A 21,991-nucleotide genomic window follows, 5' to 3' on the forward strand; every position below is an offset into this window, starting at 1 on the left:
AGTTAAACAAAACAAGGACAAATGCATCCCAAACAGACAATTAAAAATATGTTTGAATTCCATATAACGTTAGATAGTACAAAGTATAACACAGATGTTTAACATGTTAAATCTCAAATGAGCAATAATTTAAAATAAACTTTTTAATGATCTAAAAATCATGTTTTCATTTCACATCTGTTGAATGCTTAGTTATATTCCATAATTATTAAAAACTAAATGATTAACATTTTAAATAATAAATGTCCCTCAACATATTCTGAATTTTAGACCTTTTTTGCCAGTTTTAGAGAGACACAATTACTCTTCTTAGACATTCAAATAAACCTAATTGATAAATGTAATTTTAGCTTTAAAAGGGCAACAGGGTGGCTCAGTGGTAAGCACTATCACCTCACACCAAGAAAGTCACTGGTTCGAGTCTTGGCTGGGAACAGTTTGCATGTTCTCCCGTGTTGGCATGGGTTTCCTTCAGGTGCTCGGGTTTACACCACATTCAAACACATGTTAGGTGAATTGAATGAACTAAATTGTCCATAGTGTATGTGTGTGAATTAGTGTGTATGGATGTTTCCCAGTTCTGGGTTGCAGCTGGAATGGCATCCGCTGTTTAAAACCCCTGAAGAATAATAGAAGTCGAAGGAAAATTAATGAATGAAGTATGTGGTTAAATTGTAGGTTGTTAATGTTTGTAATTCCATCTAACATCTGTTAACACTGAAATGTTTCATTAAATAATTATAAAAATTATTATTAAATAAATTGCTAAAGCTTACCATTACAAATACATCTCTATCAGTAACAACTGTATTTATAAAAAAAACTATTGTAACTGTGTAAATTACACTGTTAGCAAACACAAGTGTAGACGGTATACTACAGCACACTTGTTGAATTTTATATGTAATTTTATATGTTTCTCAACAGAATACAGGCCAAAAAGAGCTTCTCCTTCAGCTTCAGGTGCAGCAGCTGCAGAGGGTTTTACAGGAGCAGAACACACTGCTGTCGCTCATCAGTCCTGGTACGACTGCAAAAATACTCAGAACAATGATTCAAGCTGCTAATGGTTGCTGGTTATCTGGTTACTGAGAAAAACTTATACAGTGCTTAGCATATATGAGTAGATCCCTCACAAATCTCTAATTTAAATGTATTGTTTTATACTGCTTTACAATATTATATTTGTTCATATACATTAGATTAGTCAGCACTAAAGCCAAATCTGGAGCTTATCTAACAAAATAACTTACGATCACTGTCCAAAATCAGTATGCCCAAATTTATATGTAAATTCAAGCAAAATTCAAGAGAAACAAAAAATTTATACAATTTTATTCAAATATTTGGCATGAATTTAAATGTATTATTTTTCTATTTCTAAAGATGTATGGTGACTAAGATATGATTTTAATAATTATATCTGTTTAACAAATCTGTTTGTGTTCAAATGCACCAAAATGCAGTATATTACCCATATTCACTGAGAAATGGATACAAATATTAATTTAATTTAATTAATTTCATGTGATTTACGCAATTATGTTGAGCACTGCATCTTTGAAAGCACTTGAAAAGCATAAGTTTTAAAAAATTATTCAAAGTAACAAAGTATTTTTAAATCTTTTATCAGACCTATAACATTTGCAAACTTAACCCCTCTTTGAATTTTGTTTTTGAGCCACCAGCACTTCAAATGCAGTCTTTAAACTGACCTTAGACCTCTGTAATGTTTTTTTAATTTTGCTTTATTTATCATTAAATAACTAAATTATTGAAGCCTAGAAACACAAATATTATACATCTCTGTTATTGTTTAATAATAGTTCATTAAATATGATGTATAATACTGTATGTAGTTACACTTACTTAACACATCTATTTATTTCGAAATAGACTGTTGAGTACAGAAACTCATTTGCAAATCATTACAAATCTATATTTTCATTTTAGTATATATGATTATTTTGATTAGTTTTTCAATATTTACACAATTTACAATAAATAACTAATTAGTTATTAAAATGAGTTTAGAAAAGTGTTGAAAAAAATCTTTCTGTTAAACAGAAACTGGGGGAAAAATATACAGGGGAGCTAATAATTCTGACTACAACTGAATATTTTTAATCTTTAATCACTCAGCCACCAGCACTACAAATGCAGTATCTAAACTTGACCACTCTGTGTCTTTATTACAGAACTTTGCTTTCTCTTGCAGGACTGATTTTATCTCCTGCATTCTTAGCACCCTGGCAAGTCCAGACACCTTCGAGCCTTTCAGAAACTGATCTCCTCAACTCTGCTGGGAATTCAGATGCCTTCAAGGAAAACTTAACCAAACCCACCTATTTTTGTGAGCTGGAGAATGAGTCAGACGCGCTGGCAACTGAGAACAGCAGTGGTACAGTAGAAAGTCTTTTATGGTCTTCAGAAAATTCTATATTTACAAAATTCAACTTGACATTCAATATATTTGAACATATCACTACTCAAAAACAATGATTGAAAAATAAAAGCATCATGAAATGCAAAAATAGTGCATACTTGCACATTTCATCCTCTGTGACTGATAGAAAAGTCTCTTGAGTAATAAATTCCAGTAAAGAAAAACCAGACTGTCTGTGACTACAGATCATGAGTCATGTTTACAAATACACAACATCACAAAAAGTCCAGTATGTCATGCAGACGTCATGTAAACAGGTGACAGAAACCGTACTCTTTACCATACATACATTTATAAATACTTAAAGTCATAAACTGAAATGCATAATGACTTCTGGGACATTTAAGCTTCATCAGGACCATTTTAAATTAACAGAAACCAAAAAGCAGATTAAAAATCAAACAGTCACAGTGACTGAAATAGACACCTGTGCATTAAACTTTTAAATGTTAATCTACAATAAAAGCTTGGGTTTAAAAAAATATATTAAAAGCATACATTTTTTAATCATATATCTGAGATTTCTCCACATGTTCGTGTGGGTTTCCTCCGGGTGCTCCGGTTTCCCTTACAGTCCAAAGACATGCGGTAAAGGAGAATTGAATAGACTAAATTGTTCGTAGTGTATGTGTGTGAATGCAATGTTTCCCAGTGTTGGGTTGTGGCTGGAAGAGCATCAGCTGCGTAAAACAGATGCTGGATAAGTTGGCGGTTCATTCCGCTGTGGCGACTCCTGATTAATAAAGGGACTAAGCCGAAAAGAAAATGAATGAATGAATATCTGAGATTTGCACTAGGAATTATTTGGGTTTGATTCCCAAGAAAAGCAAATGATAGCATGTAAATGTGTGCAGTCTGTGCACTGAATAAAAGACTCTCCCAAATGTAAACTGTAGATGTAAATGTAGAAAGTTGATAGCTAGGCATTTTTTCTATTGAAAATTAAACATAATAGAAATTGGCTCAAAGACAAATAGCATCAAACTTTTTTTTAAATCTGTTTTCTCATACATTATAATATATCCTGTTTATATTTTTCTCAGCAAAAATATAGACTATCAGTTTGAATACAGAATACTGTACAGTTACCATGATTTACAGAAGACACTCACTAAGATGTCATTCAGTGTAATAATAGTTTAAATACCTAATAAATCTGGTCAGGCATATATAAAAAATAAATATTTTACAACATTTTACATTTCTCTATTTTATGATCTCAGTCTAACCCCCTAATATTAATTAATTGACATTTTAAATGTTTATACTTTGCCACTATACTTCAAACTAGGGCTGCACAATTTTGGAAAAATCTAACATTACCATATTTTGAGTTCAATAACTTATGCCTGTTTCACACCGCAAGCGTCAGCGGCGCGTGAGCAGAGCGTATGTCGAGCAGTAGCAGCACGCAGGCGTTTGCCTTTCACACCAGCTGCGTCTGCAGCGCGCAGCTCTTCGGCAGCTGCTGCAGAGATCAACCTATCTCTGTCTATTTTATCTAGTTACCCATGTCTCTCTATATACAAATACACTTTTTAAACTTTTCATCTGCACCAAGGCCCCTCCTATGCTGTTTCTTTAACCTGCAAATGTTTATTTTACAAATTTTATAGATCAAATAGTACTGTATGCTGAGAAGTGTCTACAGTCAGAGGACAATCGCCTGTGATATCATGTCATTTGTTTTTTGATTATCAGGTTGCTGTAGACCTAGTTATAATAATATTTATACTATATAGTTATAATGATATTTATACATGATCAGACTAGTGTTACTTTCTCCGCTTCAGTGCTGTCCAGCGGCAGAATAACAGCTCGTTAATGTATGCTCGTGCAGATGATGAGACGGACAAAAGTAACCAATGCATGCCATTCTTTTACTTATTTTCGTGTTGTCAGATTCACAGAGCAAACAGCTCCCGGTAGGAATAACTCGAGTGAACATAAAACAAAGCCGATTAAATCTTTCTTCCTCTGCTCAGCTGCACAGAACACAGCGAGCTCACATAATCCAGCATGCGTGTCGAACTACCCTACCCACAATACACTTCGTTATGGACTACAAATCCCGTAAATATTCCATTTCCCCTCTCCTACAACACTAGTGTGCAACTTAAGCAAAACTGATAGTAAAATAGTTTTACATTTGGTTTTGTAGCTCGGGCCTAAATAAATGTTTGTTGCCGTTTTTAATCGTTTTAAGTTCATTTGAATGACTATATATAAACCATTTGACATTATTAACGCATTTATTGGGTAAAATTGCTAGTTTTTACTGTCATTCAATGTGTTTTGGTCATTCTCAATGCACTGTCACTTTAATTGAGCGTGAGCAGCGCGTCAAAAATAGACCCAGCGCCGAAACTATCGCTGCACTGCTGCTTCGGCGACGCTCACGCCTCGCTCTGACACACTGCTGCTGCGTGCGGTATGAAAGCTCTAATCTGTTAACATGGACGCCGAAAACACACGCGCTGCTCACGCTCTGCTCACGCGCCGCTGACGCTTGCGGTGTGAAACAGGCTTTAGAAAGAATTTATCATTTTAAATTGATTGGGCTTATTCTGTAGGAGAGTGCTTATGCAAAAAATATAATCTAAAAGCATTGATATATTCAATAAAGAAAAAGATACAACTTAAATAAACAGCATGTTATTGTTTTCCGAGGAGTCGAAATGTATTCAGATATACAGTAATTGAACAAACAAATGTAAAGTAATACTGCAAAGTCTTTGTTTTATAAACAATTCAATAAAATCAATCGTTGTTAATTTGATAGTTAAAAACGGTACAATTTCTTAAGCCTGAATGCTTTTAAACCCCTCACACAGACACAGACCTCAAAAAGCACTTGCGAAATGATCAATTTAATCCAAACTTAACATTGCATATACTCGCAATGTGACTATTGCGAATGATCACTGTGCGATATCGAAGCTCAAACGATATATTGTGCAGCCCTACTTCAAACCGTTGATAATTTAAGATGTATGCCGTTTTCTTTTCACATTAATATGCTACACTGAATGACAGCTAAACATTACATTACTATTTGACATTTTATTTACACAAACATTAAATACTTTATCTTATATGATGTCTGCTGACATCAAATCACTTGTGAATTTATTCGATGCAGACATCAAAACAGGACGTCTGATATTCAGCAGCATCTTTATTACGTAGATCAATCATCTGCGGTGTCATCTAATTCTTCCTGTTGTTCCTTCTCCATCAGGAAGGGCAGATAGATTGATATGTACAACTTCTTAAATTTACCGCTGCTCAGGCAGTACAGAATCGGATCCAGCAAGCAGTTTAGATAAGAAAGACAAATGAACGCATCATACAGTTTAACGACGGCAACTTTTTCCTCTTTCATCACAAGCCCCATTCTTAACTGCACCGCTCTTGTAATGGCATACGGCAAAAAGCAGATCGCGAAGACCAGAACCACCGTGGCCACCAGGAACATGGCTTTCCGCAGCTTAGTCTTGTCTCCTATCAACTTCTGACTTCTGAGTCTTTGGACAATCCGAATGGAGCAGTACACAAGAACAAGAAACGGGATATAGATCTGCGTAAAAAACACAATCTCTCTCAGTATAACAACAGGGCTGAGATCTTCATCATCACTTTCTTTGGTGTTGCATCTGATAAAGCTCTGCATCATAGCCGGGATGGTCAAAACTGCCAACAATACCCAGATAAATATAGAAATCTGAGGCGAATGTTTTAAAATCCGTATGACTTTTCTCCTGCCTGGATGGACTACGCTGAAATATCGATAAATGGAGATGACGGTGAGGAAGGCGATGCTTGCTCCTCGGTTGAGAAACTGCAGAAAGAGCTGCACTTTGCAGACAAACTTGTTTTCACTGCACTGCTGAAAGTTGTATGCTTTTACAGGCAATCCAATCAGCAGCAAAATATCCGCCAAGACTAGATTGAACAAGAAAATGTCGATGGTTTTCGATTTCCAGAACTTGATCTTGAAGACGAAGAGATGGATGACTGTAATGTTCAGCAGGAGACCCAAGATAAACTCCACCGCCACCACCGATGAGAAGAAAATGTACAGCGCTCGGTTGTGGTCGATATTCTCCTGACACTTGATGTCCGAGTCATTTGAGATATCCTCAATTTCCATCGTGCAGATTCCCAGTCCGAGATGACTCCTAATGCGTGTAGATGGCACACCTGTGAATGTCTGTTCTCCCAAAGCAGAGCATTTTAAAGCTGCTCAGACTTGAAGGCGAACACTTCCTCTGCTGGAGCATTCAAGTCTCGACCTGTTGAGGATGATTGTTGAATGCCTGATGTCACGAACTGCCTTGAAAAAGACAAAAGTGCCGCCGTCTATTAGAGCTTTTATAGTGTATTCAGTGAGCATGCATTGAAAGAGATCTATTCTCAGTAAGGCTGAAATAATAAATACATTGAATCCACATTAAAAAGTCAATGTATTTTGTAAGAACTGAGCATTTTTAGAGAGTACAATAATGGGTGTGATAACTATGCGTGTTATAACAAATCAACATGGAGAAATGTGATGATTATTGATTTTGTGTGCTGAACACCTACGGTTGGACTATTTATTGGCTTGTCCAGACAAGTTCTTAGCTGTTATGCAAGAATTTCCTTTAAAAAGAAAAAGGACAGGGATTAAAAGATTCACCACGCTTTGCAAATTAGCATAACAATGTGATTTTACAGTTAACAATGCAGAGGACCTTGCAAAATGTTGGAAACGTTGCATGAGTGTCTCAAAGTTCTGGTTACCTGATTTAGGTTGAGCAATCATTTTAAAAGGATAGTTCATCATTAACTGAAAATTCACTCATCATTTACTCACCGTTCACTTGTCACAAACCTCTTTCAGTGTCTTTTTTATTCTGTTTAAACTGAAAAGAAGATTTTCTGCAAGTGAAATTGATAACAATTGACTTCTATGATATTTCCTATTCCTACTATGGAAGTCAGTTTCCAGCATTCTTCAAAATATCTCCTTTTGTGTTCAACAGAAGCAAGTATGTCTCATTGGTTTTTGCTATTGTAACGTACACTCACCGGCCACTTTATTAGGTATACCTTACTAGAACCGGGTTGAATCCCGATCTGTCTTTAGAAATGCCTTAATCCCTCGTGGCATAGATTCAACAAGGCACTGAAATATTCCTCAGAGATTTTGGTCCATATTGACATGATAGCATCACGCAATTGCTGCAGATTTGTCGGCTACACGTCTATGATCCAAATCTCCCGTTCCACCACATGATCCCAAAGGTGCTCTATTGGATTGAAATCTGGTGACTGTGGAGACCATTTGAGTACAGTGAACTCATTGTCATGTTCAAGAAACCAGTCTGAGATGATTTGCGCTTTATGACATAAAGGGGTGGACATGGTCTCAACAATACTCAGGTAGGCTGTGGCATTGACACAATGCTTAATTGGTACTAATGGGCCCAAAGTGTGCCAAGAAAATATCCCCCACACCATTAAACTACCACCACCAGCCTAAACTGTTGATACAAGGCAGGATGGATCCATTCTTTCATGTTGTTGACACCAAATTCTGACTCTACCATCCGAATGTCGCAGCAGAAATTGAGACTAATCAGACCAGGCAACATTTTTCCAATTTTCTATTGTCCAATTTTGGTGAGCCTGTGTGAATTGTAGCCTCTGTTTCCTGTTCTTAACTGACAGGAGTGGCAGCCGGTGTGGTCTTCTGCTGCTGTAGCCCATCCGCCTCAAGGTTCGACGTGCCTTTCTATCAGCTCGAACCAGTCTGGCCATTTCAACCATGCCATGTTTAAAGTCACTGAAATCCCCTTTCTTTCCCGATCTGATGCTCGGTTTGAACTCCAGCAGATTGTCTTGACCATGCTTACATGCCTAAATGCATTGAGTTGCTGCCATGTAATTTGCTGATTAGAAATTTGCGTTAACAAACAGTTGGACAGGTGTACCTAATAAAGTGGCCGGTCAGTGTACATCCGAATTGTACAAAAAAAAAAAAAGTAGGGCAGTGCATGATTTCCTTCTTTGGGAACCAATTTGATTGTTGAAAGATCGCCACTGATATCAAAATTAAGGAAGATTGATGAATGGCCAAATTCAGAGCAGAATTGAGACACCCAATGATATCCCTGCTCAAAAGTAATTCCATGTAAACAGCAAGTGAAGAAATGTAACTTTGAAGGGGTTATGGTATATATTGACATTTTATGAGGGCAAATTAATTTTTAATAAATATTAAAGTGCACAGATACATCATTTATAACAAGCACTACTATATACATGTAAATATATAAAGAGTCAATTTTGATTTTATGGCAACTTTAAAGGAAATCTGATTTTGCATTGCAGAGGTTGCACCATCAGCAGAACTCAGATGTTTGTCTCCTATTAAAGAAGAATCTTCAGATCCTACATCAGAAGATTCTCCTCTAAGCCCTTTTGGATCAAGGCAAGGTTTGCTGCCAAACCCAGAGGAAAGGTATTGTCACATCCAAATATATACTTATGAATCTATGTCAGGGTTGCACCAATATGGATTTTTTCGCCGATATTGACAATTGATAAGTCTTGAGATTTATAGGTCATTAATCGATATATTAGCCGATAAATTTAACTATTTTGAAATGTTATATTTTTATACATTGAACATCTGATTTTATTTTAAAAACTTCATAAAAGTTTTTTCCTAAGGCGATTTAAACCAAAAATACAGAATGACACTCTATCAAACATATCTACAATTAGAAGGATACTTACTGAGTTATTAATGCACAGAAATATCACACAAACTAAGGACAGACTTTAAAGGAATAAACAATGTGAGGAAAGCTCCATTATAGTGCACTGGACAAGTCTGAATTAGTTTGACCCACGTATGCACGAGGCAGGCGATTCTATACAAATACATAGTATGTCAGCTCGATTATGTATTTTCATGGACATGCACTCATTCATGGAGACAAAAAGTCCAGATTTTTATTTGATAATACAGTGCATTATATTTTGGTTTGTTTTTCACCACATATTGTAGTATCCCCAGAGGCTTTTTTTTGGAACATATGTTTTATTCACTGCATTATATGGCTTTGCTAGCCTTTTGTGGTATGAAAAACAAAGAAGGGCATACAGTATTAGAGCAACACCAGAATAATAAGTGATGAGTAATGAATTTCCATTTTTAAGTGAACTTTTCCTTCTTAACACACATCTATTGGCATACACTTTATTTTAAGTTTTACGTTTCTAGAATAAATGAAAATAGCAGTAAGGCTAACGGATTAGTTAAAGATTTTACATGTAGTACTGTATAGAACACAACAAAAGGAACAAAGAAGCAAAAGAAATCCTTCAATAATAAAACCATAAAGAAAACCACAGGAAACCTCAAGAGCAGTTGTAGCACATTCACCTATTGTTGAAACAACAAACATCTAGTGTAGCAAGCAACAATGACCAGCCTAAATACTAGGGGTAATTACTGAACAGGAACTGGAGAGGATTAATGGAAGAATCTTCACGACTGCTAACAAGTCACGGTAAACTGAGAACAAAGGAAACTAGGTCAACGAGACAGGACAGGAAACCAAAACCTGAAATATATCAAACAGAACATTCAGCGATTTTCTTTTATGTAGCTTTGGTAAACTTTTAGTTTTATTTGTCAGTTTATTGTTTCTGCCGTTAGGGGCGAACACTCTTTCTTTGTAGGTTTTTTTTCTCTCTGTAGATTCTGTGTTTTTTTGGTAAATTAAGCAGAACCTTTATCTTCTCAATGTAAAATTAAATACAATAAATTCACAAATAAAAATAATTTCACAAGCTAATTATGTACAGTTTATTGGCCATATTTGTTGTTAGATTTTAATATTTGGATGTGTAGTACAGAAGGAACATTCCACTATTCATTGGGTTCTTGGTTTTGAAAAGGAGTAATAAAATTAAAATGTTAATGGTTATAGACAGATTTTATTCACTTTATTTTTGGCTTAGTCTATTTATTAATCTGGGGTCGCCACAGCAGACTGAACAGCCAACTTATCCAGCATGTGTTTTACTCAGCAGATGCCCTTCCAGCCGCAACCCAACATCAGAAAACATCCATACTGTACACACTCATTCACATGCATACACTACGGACAATTTAGCCTACCCAATTCACCTATAGCGCATATTCACCTATAGTCTGCCTCTGTCTACCTTTATATAAAAGCTATAAGCCACTCAACATTGACCGTGGCACACTGCATATACAGTACAGCACACAACTGTTTTGTTTTAGATTGATGTTTTTATTCAAGGATGCATTTGAAAAAATGCCATTAGAGAAATTTACAGTACACAAAAAATAAGTTAATTACACGTTTAATGAGCTTTCTATTAATCAAAGGATCCTGAAAAACAGTAAAATTTATTGTAATTGTAAAAAATAACTGTTTTCCTTATTAATAATAATCAGGAATGTTTCTTGAGCAGCAAATGAGCATATTCAAAATTATTTCTGAAGAATTATGTTAAAGACTGGTGTAATGCTGAAAATGTTGCTTTACTATCACAGGAAAAGGAAATATATATTTAAATTGGGGCAGCACGGTGGAAAAGTGGGTAGCACAATCGCCTCACAGCAAAAAGGTCGCTGGTTTGAGCTTTGGCTGGGTCAGTTGGCATTTCTGTGTAGAGTTTGCATGTTCTCCCTGTGTTTGCGTGGGTTTCCTCAGGGTGCTCCGGTTTCCCCCACAAGTCCAAAAACATGTGGCATAGGTGAATTGAGTAAGCTAAATTGTTTGTAGTGTATGTGTGTGAATAAGTCTGTATGAATATTTCCATGTACTGGGTTGCGGCTAGAAGGGTATCGGCTGTGTAAGACATATGCTGGATAAGTTGGCGGTTCATTCTGCTGTGGTGACACCAGATTAATAAAGGGACTAAGCCGAAAAGAAAATGAATGAATGCATATTCAGTCTAATGTGTTTCCCAAACAACGATGTAACTCCTGGCTGAACTATCAGTACGATGCATCGTTTGGGAAAAGAACAATGTGGTGACGAGTGTTTCCTAAAACCGCTTTGTCTCCAATCTGTCGTTTAAACCACATTAGTTATAACTTAAAACGTCTGTAATGACGTTTTAAATGGGGTCAAGCAACTTCTTCAGAGAGAAAAACCCATACTTTTTTGCACAAATTATATTGTTATACACACGCACATAAAAAAAATCCAATATTAGTTTTGGTAAAAACATGCACTTTTTTTCCTCATTAATATAAATACTTGTAAAAGGCACATATAGGGCCAATGATTTCTTTACAAATATTTATGAGAATATTCCATATTGTATTCTAAAACATAAACTAGCTAACACATATTTTAATCTCATATATTAATCATAAATTGTTGATGGTTGTTATTTACAGCAGGCTATTTGTTAAGAATTTTTTAAATTCTACTTAATAGTAATAATTATAATTATACATTTTTATTATTATTGTTGTTGTTGTTTTTTGTTTTTTTTTGTAAAAGTCAACTTTTACAATTTGACACATTCAAACCACTGTAGAAATGTTCTAACCAACAGGCCATTGTCATATAGTGATACATTTCTTAATAAATGACCTACTTTAAATAAAAGCATTAAGGTATGCTATACATTTATGTTTTCACAAGCTTTGGAGACGTAACGTAAATTCTGCATTTACATGATAGGTCACCTACAGCTTTCGTCATGAGCTAGGCTGTGTGTGTTCAAAATGACATAAATGTTTTCAAAGTGCACTGTGAAGGGAGCAAAATTGAGAACTGAACTGTAAAAATACTTTGAAAGCAAATTAAGAGAGATGATTCATTCCAAGTTTAAATATTTAAACATTCATAAGGAACAGGGCATAAGGGGGATAACTGGGAATAGAACACAGCCAGGACATATGCTTCTAACTACAACTCTAGAGGTGTAGTTGCAAGCATACAAGTTTGTGAATGTACATTAGATTGATTTGGGAAACGCCAAGTTTGTAACAAAGGAACTTGTTGTGACCTTAGTTGGCTAACGATGGTTTTTGGAAACGTACCCCTGGTCAGCATATTGTAGACTTGTATTATCTGTATGTAAGATAGCATTAGTGTTTTTTTTTTATAGTGTTTTTTTTTTTTTGCTCAAAATACCCTTTAGTTTATTTGTTTACTGTTACATGTTGTTGTTGTCATTTATTTTGAATATTTTTGTATTGTGTTCTACAATGTATAAAAAAAACGTTATTAAAAACAAAATTAAATCTTTTAAACACAGGCCTATTCGACCAGGACTGCGAAAAGAGCAAACAACCTTCGAAGAGTTTGTCGAAGAGCATCTCAAAACAGAACAGGCTGTTCTTCAGGATAATAATCAGGTATGAACAACAATTAACAACTCTGCCATAACTTACATATCCTCTAAACATAATTCTCTCTGTTTTAAAGAAACAAACCAGAGGAGCAGAGAAGAGGAATTTCCTTCGTAAAGGAGAAGGAATGTCTAGACTTTCAAACGTGAAACACTTCTCCAAAAACACCCATAGAAGACGCTCTGTTAGTCCACAAATGAGGAGTATGAAGATGCTACGACCCACTGACCTTCATCAGAAAGAGATGCAGCAAACATCTGACCTGAAAGAATTTCTAAACAAGACCGGTGCTCAACAAGATAATGATTTATCATCAAACAAAGATGGTAAAGATTCAGCTTGGACTGCTAATATTACTTACAATGCTAACTCGCCTAAAAGTAAACTCAATGTTGGAGAGATGAAGAGTAATGGTTTAGCCAAAGGAAACAAATCATGTACGAATCATCAACACAACAGTGTAGGCTTTAAAAAAATCAACGACCACATCATCAAAGTCCACCAGAAAAATAATTCTCCTCCTACAAACCACCGCTGGCAAAACCAAAGTGGAAAAGCATCTAAAGCAGTCAATCTAACCAATGAAGTAATGGAGTCACTGTCTCTCAGCGATTCTGACCACAGCTCTCACAGTGAAGACGGACCCAATTCTCAATCTCACAAACCATTTCCTCATCATGTCTCAAGGCACACAGATCACAAAGATCAGAGTCTGGATCTGTCAGATGGAGACTACGCTAGTGATGCTCCGAGTGAGATTCAGTTTGCTGAAGAAAATCGCACTTCTTCTCCTGAGTCCAGTTCTTCAAGCTCTTCAAGCAGTGATTCTGAACTCAGGAGCTTAGAGGAGTCTAACAAAACTGAGTCAAGAGGGGCTGACAGAACATCTGCTCCTCAAAGCCTCACAAAGGTGTTTCCAAAAGTCTGGGATACTCAAGAAGACACAACTCACAGTGTGGAGCAAGAGAAACCATATGCTTCAATCAGGTTTTGTAGGAATCTCATATTTGGAGTTTTGAAGAGAAACTAATCTTTTGAACTCATGTTGTTTTCTCTGATTTTAACTTTTTGACTAGGGAGGAGAAGGAGGAGTGTAATTATAATAGTGAGGATGGCTGCAAGCTTCAAAAAGATCTTCATGAACCTCAGGTAGTAACAGCTGCACATTGTAGACTTAAGTATTATGCTTGGGTGGTATGGTGGCTCAGTGGTTATCCCTGTCGCCTAACAGCGAGAAAGTCGCTGGTTCGAGTCCCAGCTGGGCCAGTTCGCATTTCTGTGTGGAGTTTGCATGTTCTCCCCGTGTTGGCGTGGGTTTCCTCCGGGTGCTCCGGTTTCTCCCACAGTCCAAAAACATGCACTATAGGTGAATTGTATAAACAAAATTGGCCTTAGTGTATGAGTGTGTGTGTGAATGTGAGATTGTATGAGTGTTTCCCAGTACTGGGTTATGACTGGAAGTGCATCCCCTGTGTAAAACATATGCCGAAATAGATGTTGGTTAATTCCACTGTGGCGACCCCTGAAAAATAAGGGACTAAGCTGAAGGAAAATGCATCATGCTTTTTACGACTCTTCCAACGTGTTACTTTTTTTTAGACACTGTTAAAACTAAACCTTCTGAAAGTTGTTCACTGTGTTCCATTGAAAAATAATTTTGGATTACCAAAAGAAACTTTCTAAAGAAGCTTGTTTCAAAAAGAAAAAACATGGAACAAAAAATTATATCCTTAAAGGGGTAGTTCACCCAAAAATAAAAGTTTCCTTAGCATTTACTTACACTTAAGTGGTTGTAAACTAGAGATGCCCAAAGTAGGGCCCGCAGGCCAAAGCTGGCCCATGCATGCTAACCTTTGATTAGGCAAAGAGAATTATGGGGCGAGTATCTATAACAGATGTTGTCATTTTTAATTTAGTGTAACCTTTTGTTTGTTTTGTAATTTCTTTTGTTTTGTTAATGAATCTGATTTAAAAAAAAATGTTAATACTGTCACTCAAAAAACTTTTTTAATGAAGTTCTTTCTTCTGTTGTACACAAAGCAAGATTTTCTGAAGACCGCTGGAAACTAGTAGCCATTGGCATCCATAGTAGAGTCAAAATTAATATGGAAGTCAACAGACTTCAAAATATCTTATTTGGCGTTTTAACAGAAAAAAGAAAGCGGAGGAGGAGAAAATGGTGACAGAATTTACTTTTTTGGGTGAACAGTTCTTTTACAGAAGTTGTCTTAGTGGAACCCCCCAAAATGTGTATCTTTAATTTAAAATCCAAGGAAAGAAATGTCAGATTTCCAAGTCGTGTTTGCGTAGGTTTCCTCCAGGTGCTCAGGTTTCCCCACAGTCCAAAGGCATGTGCTATACAGTAGGTGAATTAGGTAAAAAGTAAATTGGCCGCAGTGTATGAGTGTGTGTGTAAATGTGAGAGTGTATGGGTGTTTCCCATTACTGGGTTGCGGCTGGAAAAGCATTTGCTGCATAAAGCATATGCTGGAATAGTTAATGGTTCATTACTCTGTGGCAACCCCTGATAAATACGGGACTAAGCCGAAGTAAAATGAATGAACAAATGATACTTAAGTGTAAACTTAAATTTTAAAGCAAGTTATAATTATAAGATATAAAAAAAATGTTCCTGAATTTTTCTTAGTATGAAGAATAATCAATAATCTGAAGAAACTTATATTTTCCATTCTAATGAACCTTTTTTTGCAATGTAAAGTTTTCTATAAATATTCAGGGAACTACTAATGCCAGTAAAGTTCTCTTTCATTAATTTTAACATACAATGTAGTGTATTTTCTGGAACCTATATTATCCCTAAATGATTTCAACAGTGGTGTGCCTTGAGAAATGTCTTCCATTGTGTGTGTAGGAGCTGAGGCAGCAGATCTGGTGTCTGAAGCAGCAGCTGATGAACAGAGAGTCTCAGTGGTCTCAGCTTCACAGCGTCCTGCAGAGCCGTGTGGAGACCCTCGTTCAAGAGAACCAGCACCTCCAGAGGAGACTCACTATGGGCAGGAGATCCTCTGCACCTCCATCATACAGCACAGTGAGAGCAAAGACTGCCCCCACACTTACATGACAAAAATCATGTAAATTATTTTTTTTTTAACTAACTATAACATAGTATTTCATTTTTCTAAGCATTTCCTTTTTTCTGGAAAAAGTCATTTTCTGTTTGTCTGAAAAAAAAAAAAAAAAAAAAAAAAAATATATATATATATATATATATATATATATATATATATATATATATATATATATATATATATATTTTTTTTTTTATAACTATATATATATAGTTACCTAATTTTAATGTTCTATCTGACATTTTTGTCAAAATTGAGTTATTCACATATTCTTAAATGACAACTTGTTTACATTATGGGATGTTTTTTAATAAGTTATTTACATTTTAAGACTTTTTTATTTAAAAAACAAATGTTACACACATACTGTTTGCTATGGAATGCAAAAGCTTTAAAGCTCAATGTCTCAAAATCATCCAGAACGCAGTAAGAACCTTATAACTCCATTTAAAACTAAAAGTAAAAACTGCTTAGTTCGTTCTATTATTATTATTATCATTATTATTATTATTAATATTTTTCCACTGTTGTCCAACAATTTCCCTAATTAACCTAACTTTTCTAGTTAACCAATTTATGCTGAATACTATCTTGCATTATAACTAGTAAAACATTATACTGTCATCATGGCAAAGAAAAAAGAAATCAGTTATTAAAACTATTATGATTAAAAATAGTGGCATGGTGGCTCAGTGGTTAGAACTGTCGCATCACAGCAAGAAGGTCACTGGTCGGAGTCCTGGTTGGGTCAGTTGGCATTTCTGTGTGGAGTTTTCATGTTCTCCCCATGTTCACATGGGTTCCCACCGGGTGCTCCAGGATTCTCCCACAGTCCAAAGACATGCGCTATAGGTAAATTAGATTAACTAAAATTGGCCGTATTGTATAAGTGTGAATGGGTGTTTCCCAGTACAGGGTTGTGGCTAAAGGGCATGCGCTGCGTAAAATATATGCTGGAATAGTTGGTTCATTCCGTGGTGGCGACACCTGATAAATAAGGGAATAAGCTGAAGGAAAATGAATGAATGAATAAATATTTAAAAATGCATTGAAAAAAAATCTTCTCTCTGTTAAACAGCACTTGGGAAATATTAGAAAACAAATTAATAGGTGGGCTAATAATTTTGCCTTCAACTGTATTTATTCAGCTATAAAAAAAATAATAATAGGAGAGCACTTCACAGTTTCACTGCATGTACTGGATTTCATTTTTGTTCAAGTTGGTTCAACTGTTCGGTAACAGTCTGATAAATTTTTTTCAAATTTCAAATACAAAAATATTGCCTTTCACAATTTCTATTTCCCCCTTGGAAATCATGAATACTGTTGGCACCAATGATGTAGTGGTTAGTGCGTCAACACATGCACTTCAGTGCTCACGGCAACCCAAGTTCGATTCCCACCTTCAGGTCCTGTGCTGATCCTTCCCCTCTCTGCTCTCCACACTTTCCTGTCTACTGTCCTGTCCATTAAAGATGAAAACCCAGAAAAAATAATCATATATAAAAAAAAAAGAAATTCTGAATACAATAACATATTTGGGCAACGCAGTGGCCCAGTAAGTAGTGGTGTCACCTCACAGCAAGAAGGTCGCTGGTTCGAACCTTGGCTAGTTTGCATGTTCTCGTGGCTTTTCTCCGGTTTCCCCCACTGTCCAAAGACATGCAGTACAGGTGAATAGGGTAGGCTAAATTGTCGGTAGTGTATGAGTGTAAAAGAGTGTGTATGGATGTTTCCCAAAGATGGGTTGCAGCTGGAAGGGCATCCGCTGTGTAAAACATGTGCTGGATAAGTTGGCGGTCCATTTCGTGGTGAGACCCCAGATTAATAAAGGGTATAAGCTGAAAAGAATATGAATGAATGAATAAATGAATAACATATTTGTTTGTTATGATTGTAAATCTGCGTTATTCCACCAAATATTTATTTATTAACTCTACTAAAGTGTAAAAAAAAAGATTTAATCAGTAGTTTGTAGAGCTAAACTAAATTTGTTTTACTCAAGCACAACATTATGTAATATAGTTTTTATTTTAAGTATCTTTAGATATTTAATGTGGAATAAAACATACACTTTGGCATTAAAATGTAATTTACATAAATGAAGGCTGGTTATGACATTTACTAAAAACAGGAACAAATATCTCTCTATATATGGCTATACTGTTGACTTCATATTGTTTTGTCTTCCTGAACATTTGTTGTTTTCAGTATGAGAAGAGCAGAGAGGTGACACAGATGATGCCTCGTGTCAGGAGCGCAACTCCAGCCTTTAACAAACCCTCCATCCACAGGACACCACAAGAAAATGTTAGTACGGTAACATAATTAATGTGTGCATGATCACATAACATCTGTAAAGCACTTTGAGTGTCCAGAAAAGTGCTGTATAAATGTAATGAGTTATTATCATAACTATAAACACCAGGCCAGTTTACAGCTATAGAGAAAAGTCAGACCACTTGTAAATCCACAGTTTATTTGGATTTATTAACTATGGGTTAGTTAATAATTCTGTAAAGATCTGTTATATTTAATGCAAGTTTGAGATGAATATATTGTCAATTAGTGCATTTATTAAAGAGTTTATTAAATCACAATTTATCAGTAACAATAACACTTCACAATAAGGTTGTATTAGTTAATGCATTCAGGAACATAAGCAAATAATGAACGACGCAATTTTTTTATTCATTCATTCATTTTCTTTTTGGCTTAGGCCCTTTATTAATCAGGGGCACCACAGCGGAATGAACCACCAACTTATACAGCATATGTTTTACACAGTGAATACCCTTCCACTTGCAACCCATCACTGGGAAATTTCCATACACACTCATTCACACACACACACACACACACACACACACTACGGACAATTTAAGCTTACCCAATTCACTAATAGCGCACTGGAGCACTCGGAGGAGTCCAATGCCAACACGGTGAGAACATGCAAACTCCACACAGAAATGTCAACTAACCCAGCCGAGGCTCAAAGCAGTGACTTTCTTGCTATGAGGTGACAACGCTACCCACTGCACCACCGTGCCACCCACAATGCAATTTATGTACTGTATTTATTCATCTTTGTTGACATTAGATGATGAAATATAGTTGTTCATTGTTAAGTTGGAGATAAAGGGCATCCAGGATGTTGTTGTTGCAGAATAAAGCCTGACACGGAGACTGAAGGGCTTTATTCTGCTTAAACAACCATCTTTTAGGTACTTTATCCAGCTTATTTCATGGCTACTTGTCACAAAACATTGCTCTGAGCTGTAATAGTTTGTTAATTTTTTAATTAAATGCAAAGCTGACCGAAACAAAAACAGCTGATGGAGTATACACTAACCTGCACATTATTCAGTTACAAGAAGGCGCCAAACAGTCAAAAATGTAAAGCTTACAGAAACAAAACTGGATGAATAAAGTATAGAGCAATGCAGAGTTCAGACTGCATGATTTAGCCCCAATTTTGACTCGGCAACAGGTTTTGAGAAATAGCTGAAAAATACCTGAAATCACAAGCAAATCGGTGCTCGTTCATACGAGTAATAATCACACAGTATGAACTATCGAAGACGCCATCTGAAAGAATCGCAGATGAGTTGTTGGCATCCAAGAGGTATTTGGCATGCTAAAATCATGCTGTGTGAAATTAATTCTGATTGAAAATAACATCGGCGATCACCTACAGCCAATAAGAGAGCAGCATTCCCTACTGTGGGTACCTGCAGGCAGCGGGAGGTTGGTGGAGAAGTTAAAAGCGCTCCTTTTCTGTTTATATGGACCCAAGAAATGGAGGAAAAACTACTGTAAATTTGACAGGAGCATCGTGTCTGGTTAACGTGTCATCTGAGCAATACGCACAACTAAAAAGAAAAAAGTTTAAGAGAAATTGCTCCATTTTTAAGCCAGGTGAGCAAAATAAGTACATTTTCTACCCCACTAAAAGCTTCTTTCTCATTATGTAGTTTATAGCAAGATATATATTACATGTCCTCGCAATTTTTCCATGTCTTCTTATGTGTGTTTGGTTGTGAAACGTAGACAAAATTGTTGTCGATTCTTCCTCTTTTAAAGTCATGCACTGTGAAACCCCATGTCGCCGATACATCTTGCATTGTAAACAAAGCATCGACGGAACGATAACCCAGATAGTAATGCAGTTTGAAAACATCTGTGACACGACTACTTTGAAAATCATGCAGTCTGAACTCGGCATAACCTACGTATTATTCATTCATAAGATGGTGCCAAACAATCAAAAATGCAGCATGACAAACAAACACATAGATATGAATCTGGATGTAAGTATATGGATTTGAACATATTCGCAGTCGGTCAAAGTGATATGAAGTTATTATCATAGTGTTATTTAGAGGTTGTTTTCCGGGAACAACATACCTTGGAATGTTGTGACTGACCATTCAGAAATTAGTATTTTAGACAGCCGTTTAATAATGCATGTTAACTCACAGTGCGCTAACTAATGTTATCAAGCATGATTTTGTATTTCTATAAATATGCATTGGTAAATGATGAATCATGAATAATAAATGTTGTACAAATATTGTTCATTATCAGTTGATATTAGTAAATACTTAACTAATGAAACCTTAATGTAAAGTGAGACCAAAATACTTTAATTTTGAGTGAATTTTGATTTACTTTTTAAGTAAAAAAAAGTGATTTCATGTCGTCTAAAAAATGAATACACCATGTTTGAAAACACAGTGCCCTTTTGATATTGTATGCTAAATAACTTTAAACTAAAAAATTTAATTTGATAAAAACTTATCTTTCAGTGTTTCACAGAATAAATCAAAAATTAAGTTTTACTCAAAACAACAAATCATAAAATTCTGAGAAACTGAATTTTCATGAGGTCTCTTGTTTCTTTATTTATTTATTTTTTTTTTTCATAGTTGTGTAGCTTTAATGCAAATATGCATATGTCTTTCTTATTTTAGTAGTTTGCTACTGTAGGTAAAGAACCCTACATTCAGTTGAGCTATAAACCAGGGGGAAAGTCTTAAAATGTCTTAAATTACAAAACTAAATGTCAGGCCTTAAAAAGTCTTAAATTTACTGAAATGTTGTGTTGTAGGTCTTAAATCATTTTAAACAGGTCTTAATTTTCTTTTGTCCAAGTAATGCTACTCAATCTGGCTGACATCCATCCAATAACCAACGATACATCTCAATAAAACCTTTTTTTTATATTTAAGTTTTTTTATTGCAAGGAAATACAATTCACAACAGCTGTTAAACATGTTTACAGCAAATTCCCCATTAAAAAAAATAAATAATATGATTCCTTATGATAATACCGGTAATAAACCGATAAAAAATCCTGTATAAGTCTAAAATTTAGTTTTTAATGGTCTTAAAAGGGTCTTAATAAGAACTTGACTGGATGAAACCTTGATAAACTGAACTTCTGTAAAGCCGCTGAGGTGTGTAATACATTCTCAAGGGCCCCTTCAAGCTCTTCACTAATAATTGATGCTGGATCTCAAAGACCAGTGTCAGATAATTGACTCAGCTCTTTATAATTAATTCATGCATGTGTAATGCATCTACCCGTCTCCATGTCATACAGTGGAAGTGTTAAATCCTGATTTGATATTGTAATTGTTTGCCCTGTTCATTATTAATCAACACAAAGAGCTAGTCGATATAAAAGGCACAGAGTGAGCAAATACTGCATTACTTTCACTAAATAGGTTCATTAGTTTTACTTTGGCTTGGTCTCTATTTCAGAGATCGCCACAGCGAAATTAACCGCCAACTATTCTAGCAATTCCAGCAACTATTCCATGTTTTACACAGCAAATGCTCTTACAGCTGCAACCCAGTATTGGGAAACAACCATACACACTCATTCATATACACACACTCATACACTGCGGACATTTTAGTTCATACAATTCATCTATAGCGCATGTCTTTGCACTGTGGGGGAAATCGGAGCTCCTGAAGGAATCCCACATGGACATAGGGAGAACATGCTAACTCCAGTCGGAAATGCCAGCTGGCTCAGCTGGGACT

At 35.6% G+C, this 21,991-nt stretch overlaps 2 protein-coding genes and 1 long non-coding RNA gene across 6 annotated transcripts in view; 2 read left to right on the top strand and 1 right to left on the bottom strand.

Moving 5' to 3' along the window:
• Positions 1–21,991, top strand: part of LOC147839443 (uncharacterized) — an 837,962-nt gene that overhangs the window by 386,138 nt on the left and 429,833 nt on the right. The gene's annotated exons all lie outside the window — the stretch shown is intronic.
• Positions 1–21,991, top strand: part of si:ch211-140l13.3 — a 35,080-nt gene that overhangs the window by 3,535 nt on the left and 9,554 nt on the right. For 2 of the 4 annotated variants that reach the window (XM_087298734.1, XM_087298733.1), the window contains exons 3-10: positions 928–1,024; positions 2,219–2,401; positions 8,825–8,954; positions 12,755–12,854; positions 12,925–13,835; positions 13,925–13,997; positions 15,721–15,897; positions 18,149–18,247. In XM_087298734.1, the coding sequence (XP_087154860.1) occupies positions 928–1,024; positions 2,219–2,401; positions 8,825–8,954; positions 12,755–12,854; positions 12,925–13,835; positions 13,925–13,997; positions 15,721–15,897; positions 18,149–18,247 (1,770 nt within the window). The remainder of the gene's footprint in view (positions 1–927; positions 1,025–2,218; positions 2,402–8,824; positions 8,955–12,754; positions 12,855–12,924; positions 13,836–13,924; positions 13,998–15,720; positions 15,898–18,148; positions 18,248–21,991) is intronic. The other 2 variants (XM_087298736.1, XM_087298735.1) reach the window with 1 other exon arrangement.
• Positions 5,086–6,657, bottom strand: gpr31 (G protein-coupled receptor 31). The gene has a single exon (XM_087298941.1). The coding sequence runs from the start codon at positions 6,597–6,599 to the stop codon at positions 5,637–5,639; it is 963 nt and encodes a 320-aa protein (XP_087155067.1). The 5' UTR covers positions 6,600–6,657; the 3' UTR covers positions 5,086–5,636.

This window comes from Danio rerio, chromosome 20 (assembly GCF_052040795.2).
Source record: "Danio rerio strain M-AB ecotype USA chromosome 20, GRCz13ab, whole genome shotgun sequence".
NCBI lineage: Eukaryota > Metazoa > Chordata > Actinopteri > Cypriniformes > Danionidae > Danio > Danio rerio.

What these genes read in the sequence shown, in the direction of transcription:
- gpr31 (XM_087298941.1), bottom strand. Translation starts at nt 6,599, where the DNA reads ATGGAAATTGAGGATATCTCAAATGACTCGGACATCAAGTGTCAGGAG.